At 42.4% G+C, this 6459-nt stretch overlaps 1 protein-coding gene across 2 annotated transcripts; it reads left to right on the top strand.

The window, feature by feature from the left end:
- The first annotated feature begins 770 nt into the window (after positions 1–770).
- On the top strand, positions 771–5228 carry LOC122281673 (BTB/POZ domain-containing protein At1g63850-like). 2 transcript variants are annotated; one of them, XM_043093400.1, is made up of 3 exons: positions 771–2216; positions 2431–3397; positions 4797–5228. In XM_043093400.1, the coding sequence occupies exons 1-2, from the start codon at positions 1233–1235 to the stop codon at positions 3367–3369; spliced, it is 1923 nt and encodes a 640-aa protein (XP_042949334.1). In that variant the 5' UTR covers positions 771–1232; the 3' UTR covers positions 3370–3397; positions 4797–5228. The 2 variants fall into 2 exon arrangements, with proteins under 2 accessions (XP_042949334.1, XP_042949333.1); XM_043093399.1 differs by lacking the exon at positions 4797–5228 and having other exon boundaries at positions 776–2216; positions 2431–3684.
- The last annotated feature ends 1231 nt before the right edge of the window (positions 5229–6459 follow it).

The following is a 6459-nucleotide window of genomic DNA, read 5'->3' as shown; positions in this document are numbered from 1 at the left end:
ATGTATTGGGGGTCAAAATAAAGTGCAAGGGAAGCAAAACATCACAGCCTGTAATGAAAAGAAGCTTAGTTTATGTAAGCCAAGGCTCCCTTTGTCCAAACTCCACCATTGGTACTCATTTTAAGTTCAACAAACTGATTTACCACCTCATTTATGTGCCCTCACTTTCACTTTTACCTTTGGTATCTGGCTTTAATACGATTTTGAACACAACAGTAAGTCGACTTTGGAATTTATGAAAAAATCTACACAACTTCCCAACACCCCAACATCCCACCCTTTTTCAAATTTTTAATATTTTTTTGATATTTTTTTTTATTGGTCAAAACCCGGAATTTATTGGTCAAATATATATGGAATCTCTCGACAGTAACTACTTTTTGGTCTTTAGAATGTACAAGATTTATCATGTAAAAAATAACCAAAATCAGATAGAGATCCGGTTCTAAATGAGTGATGCCAGGGGGGGTGGGGGTGACATTTGGAGGTTGACACTCAGAACTAACATTCTTTCCGAGAGGTATACAAAGCTCCAATCAATCAAAAGTGTTGGAGACATAAGGAATCATTGTAGTTTATAACAGAAATAAACAAGTCTTATGAATGGACAGCATTGGACCCTGTGGTGACCATGACTCTCTCAACAACATGTAAACGCATGTCTGTCTTCGTCTACAAATTATGACAGATTATGGATATCTTTAGGCAATTAGGAGCACTTAAGCCATTTTGAATCTTTGATTACCAAAAGTCCCATTCCCACCCGTCGAAGCAACGAACCACGCGGGATATTGTTGCTCATTCTGCAAGCAAAAAACAAAGGAATCCCACGCAAACAATTACTGTAGCACATTTACTCATTTGTGGGATGTGTCAGTTCCTCTCTCTCTCTCTCTCGCATACACTCTTGCCCGTTCCTATAAAGACAGTTCCAAAGCCGCAGTATAAGGCCGAAGTCACCAAGAGGAAGAGCCAATCTGGAGGCAACAGTGCAACACTCGGGCGCACAAACAAAACAGATGCTTTGGACTCGTCTCTCCCACATTAAATTACTTCCTCAGTAGTCCAGTCCCTCTTCTGGTGTTTTCCTGTCTTTTTTCTCGATCACCTGTCTCGTTTCCATCACCATTTTTTTAAATAATATTCTGTCTCTGTCTGTCTGTGCCGTTCTTTGATGCCAACGTCATAAACAAACTGACAAGAACCCCACACACCATTAACACCTGCATTTCATGGCTGCGGCAACTACGACCACTACTCACCTTAAAGCCCAAACCCAACACACCAAGCCCAAACGCCGCAAGTGCCGCGAGACTACCATCTCCGCTACTGCCACTTCCGACTCTACAGGACACTCCTCTCGGAAGCTCAACCCACCCCTCATTCAAACCCCTGACCACCACCCCTGGTGCTATCCCGCTTCGAGACCCGTCCCAAGTCCTCCACCTCCTCCCCCATCTCCTCCGCCTCAACCTTCGAATCCCCGACGTGCAACGAACTCGAAACAGGACTCCATTAACTCGTCCTCACTTTCATCATCTTCCGATTCACCATCGACCTTCAGGATCAGATTCTCTCCGGGTAGTCTATCGCCGGTCATGGACTTTACACCCACCACAATGAACGACCGGGATACGTTTTCTTCCGGCTTTACCAAATTTAACTCGGTCCTCACCGCCGGGCTTCTCAACCCAATGTCACCACCTCCTCCACCCGACAAGGCGATCCGATCCAGTCCGACCCTTCTCGAAATGATGGCCAGTGAGCTCGATCTCCATCACTCTAGAACCCAGATCCCACCCCAAAACGCAGTCGTACCAGTCCCCAAACCGCAACTCCCCCAAATCTCACCCCAGGACCAGCAAGCCCTGACAATGCAGCGAATCTCCGAGATCTTATCGACCCGCAGCCCTGGAAACCAGTTCAACGACTCAACCTCGAGCGACATAAAGCTCACCTTGAGCTCCAAGGATGGCATCAGTGTCTCCATGAATCTCCACCGTCAGATTCTCGTCGCGCACAGCCGGTTCTTTTCGGTCAAGTTGTCTGAGCTGTGGACGAAGCCGCAGAGATTAGCAGGGTCGCCGTACGTCGTGGAGATTGCGGACTGCGACGACGTCGAGGTTTACATCGAAACCTTGAGGTTGATGTACTGTAAGGATCTGAGGAAGAAGCTTATGAAAGAGGATGTTCTCAGAGTTCTTGGCATCTTAAAGGTAATGTTTCCTTTTCTGTTCCAAGGGTTTTAGCCTCTGTTTCAGCTTTCATTGCTGACATACTCTAGGGATAGACGGATTTGTCATGTTAGAAGAAACTGTGGGTTTTAGGAAATGCTGCTTGAGATTTGCGAGAGATATAATATTTGCGCTTAATTATATGCGTTTTGGGCTGTCTTGAAATGGGACCCAAACTGTTTGTGTTCTTGTCTAGGTATCGGCTGCAATTGGGTTTGATGCTGGGGTTTTGTCTTGCTTGGAGTACTTAGAAGCTGCGCCGTGGGCAGAGGATGAAGAAGAGAAGGTGGCTTCGTTATTGTCAGAACTCCGCCTTGACAGTGTCGGAGCTGGGGAAGTTTTGAAAAGGGTTTCAATTGACGTTGCTAATGGAGCTGATGATGGTAAAGACAATGAAGAAGTGCTGCTTAAACTTTTACATGTAGTTCTTGAAGGTAAAGACGAGAAGGCAAGGCGAGAAATGAAGGGGTTGGTATTGAAGATGCTTCGTGAGAATTCTTCGCAAAATGACCTGCGGAAAGAATCATTGTACTCGGCTTGTGATGGGTGTTTGCAATTGCTTTGCCACCATTTTATGCAGGCAGCCGGGTCGGACTTACAGGATGTGGGCCAGATTGCGCGACAAGCAGATAATTTACATTGGATTTTGGATATTCTGATCGATAGGCAGATAGCTGAGGATTTTTTGAGAACATGGGCATCACAATCTGAATTGTCTGCTGCACATTCTAAAGTGGCCGCAGTTCATAGGTTTGAGGTTAGCAGAGTTACAGCACGGCTATTTGTTGGGATTGGGAAGGGGCAGCTATTGGCTTCTAAAGATGTGAGGTGCTTGCTACTGAGGACATGGCTAGAGCCATTTTATGATGATTTCGGATGGATGAGGAGGGCATCAAGAGGCCTTGACCGTCACTTAATAGAAGATGGTCTTAGTAACACCATTCTCACTCTGCCTCTCTCTTGGCAACAGGATATTTTGCTTGCTTGGTTTAATCGTTTCCTGAATTCGGGTGAAGATTGTCCAAACATACAAAGAGGTTTTGAAGTTTGGTGGAGGAGGGCTTTTTGGAGACGAAATGGTGAGCAGGAAAGACAACGACCATTACGAATTACAACTGCAACTGTTGAAAACTAGAAGTCACTACTTCCACAATTCCGGAGAGGTTGGTGCTCTTATGGGTCTTTTGACATCCATTACTTTTATGTGTTCTCACTTTGGTTCTGATCCTTCATTACGGTCATATGTTTTGTTTGTCGTCTTCCTTTCTAAACCTGGACGTCTAGCTTTCTAAACTGGGACGGACAGTTTTTTGTAGTTAATTACATAGAGATGTATGCTGTATTTGCCTTCACTTTGAAGAAGCCAGGTTTAGCCTGGAAGAAGATAAGAGACCTGTGGGTACAACTCCCCTTAGCTTGATGAGAAGTAAACGGAGTAAAATTGGTTGCTCTTTTCAGTTTCATACTAAAACTGATTATCTAATTGTAGGATTAACTCCCTTGAAGAAGAGTACGTGTATGTGAGTTAACCACAATCAATTGCCATGGGCCTGTACACTTCCAGGATTAGTGCTAATAAAAAATCAATTGCCAAATGACAGATGTGTGGACTTGCTAGGCATCGTAATTTAGTCACCATTGAAGTCATAATGCAACAGAACACGTACTGGTTATCCAGTGTAGTTCTTTGAATATTACATTCCCTTACACAAACCAAATCTGTCGACACAAGACAATCTAGTAAGAGCTATGCATGTCCTACTTGTTTCTGATATATCTCCGCTCATTATCCAAATGCCCCTGTTCCATTTGCTCTGTCTGGAAAGTTGATTAACCTTGAGTTCTCAAATTTCTTATAGAACTCTTTTGTATGGAAGTAAGATTCATCTTTATTCTTTCTCCAAGATTCATCTTTATTCTTTCTCCCTAATATTTCATGTACCTTTTTCAGTCACAAGTAAATCCCGAACATTTTGCTCCAACAATGCATTAGTTGTCTCTCTGCATGGCCCTTCCCAAATTTACGAACCATACATATTCCTTGTGATTTATGATGTCTCATTTTATAAATTCTCATTTATCTGATAGACGATGACCATTTGATTGGTTGAGATTTGGGCAAATTTGAGGCTGCAATCACTTTTTGTTGCTTGTTATAAGAACGTTTGGAGTTTATAAGAGTTGTAGAACTAAGATGTCAATCTATAATAGTGATGGAAACAACATAAACGATGGCTACTCTTATGGCCCAATAATATTTAACTTAGATGCTTGTTATTTTATATATGATTTCTCTTCTTTTGGTCTGGGTGAATGCTGGAATGTGGCAAAGTATTTTTTACCTTTTTCGGGAGTGCATATTCTTAGGAATAGCTTATGCAAGGGTTTTTCTGTTGGTATGTTACTTGCTTCTCTCATATTATTATTCGAGTACCTTTCGAGATTCCCATTCAACTCTATACGTAATGCATATTTGCAATATTGGGGACACCTTCTTGCATTTCCTGTGAGAGATAACTTTGGTGTGGTTTTTATTGCTTCGGAAATCCTTTTCTGTAAAAGCCGAGGCAACAATCTACAGGCAATGGGGGCACAACATGCCCCGAGTATTCCATTAATTAAACATGACTGCATGCCCAGTAGCTGGCAAAGCCTCTTCGGTCATGTACCAACCCAACCACCTGGAGAAGAGATTGATTTGGATAAAGCAACAAAAGAAATTTTGGGATCCAAAAGCAACGTAAAGCAATCTTAGCAATGGGGTGCCAAGAAATTTTGTGGGCAATTTTACCGGTCAACAATTGCCGCTCTCAGACAGTAGTAGTAGTGGTCTAGTTTAAGTTTGACCAAATTTTGATTAGTAATTTTACTCTTATAAATTTGTCCAGTATCTTTTTAACAATACCAAATAACAAACTTTCCAAATCTATTATTATTCTATTAAAATATTAATTTTGACGTTTTGAAGTTTAAATATATTTGCAGAATGTTCTATGTTCTTGCTGTAATGTTTAAACGTGATCAATTGACCAGAGAATTAATTCATCTCTTTAATCTTTTCCATCCCCCACCCCCTCTTTTAATCGATTCCTTTGATCAGGATTTGACCATAAATAATACCTGGCCATACCATTGTTCAAGTTCCTTTAGAGACCCAATTCATTTTAAACAAAAAGTTAAATGAATCTGAAATCTAGCAGTTGAGGATTTAAAAAGAAAAATAAATAAATAAATAAAAATAAAAAGAGCTAAAGCAAATCTACCAGTTGAAATCTAGCAGAAATCGCCCCCCGTGGGGGGGGGGGGATGGAGAGCTAAAGCAAACACGGCCAGTTGAGGTTTCATAATTTGAAAGTTCTTAGCTTTACTTTTTTTTAGAGAGAAATCAGACGGATCATATGCTGAAAGTAGTATAAATTAAACCAAAAAAGAATGAACAAATCAAATAAAAATGGAAAACATTATAAACATAAAGGGATACTACAAACTGATGTGGCACACTACTGCGTGTCTTTTTTTTCTCTCTTTTTTTCTCCCTTTTCCCCAACGTCTCTCCCTTCCTTTTTTTTTCCATCCCTTGTGCTGCCACCTATGCTCTCTTTCTGTGCCGGCTAGGGTGGTTGGGGCCCACTTCATGGTGGGTAGAAGATCCCGATAGTTGCGAGAGAAGCTTATGTCGATAAGGGGCTGCATGTGGTGGCGCAATTGGGCTGCAATGGTGATGTTGGCAGCAAAAAGAGGGAGAAACCGCGTGAGAATGAGCTCTATTTCGAGAGGAGGAGAGGGGGGGGGGGGGGGGGGGGCTACACTGTGGGGGGCTAGGTTCGGTCAAAGGTCACAAATGAGGGGGAACAGCCGCTGGTGCTGGTCGGCAATGAGTGATGGCATTGCTGTGGTTGGGAGAGAGAGTCGGGGTGAGGGGAGGGGGCGCACAGAGGTGGAGAGAGGGAAAGTGGAAGGCTGGGAAAAATGAATATGTGGTACACTGATAATGTGTCACATCTGTGTGTGAGATCCCTTTATATCTCTAGCAGCTCCCAAAAAATAAAAATATCCAAATCAAAAATATAAAAAATAAAATAAAGTCTTAGAAAAAAGAACATAGAGAGAGAGAGGTGAAGACGGCGTGGGCTTAGCAGAAGGTGTTCGGCGGCAACAAAGGAATCCTAAACGATGGTAAAAGGCTTTGTTTTGATTTTGCTTATCGCTACATAGAGGTGCTTTG

The sequence above is a fragment of the Carya illinoinensis genome, chromosome 11 (genome assembly GCF_018687715.1).
Source record: "Carya illinoinensis cultivar Pawnee chromosome 11, C.illinoinensisPawnee_v1, whole genome shotgun sequence".
NCBI classification, from domain to species: Eukaryota; Viridiplantae; Streptophyta; class Magnoliopsida; order Fagales; family Juglandaceae; genus Carya; species Carya illinoinensis.
The sequence above is the reverse complement of the archived record's forward strand: the minus strand, read 5'-3'. Positions and strand labels throughout refer to the sequence as shown.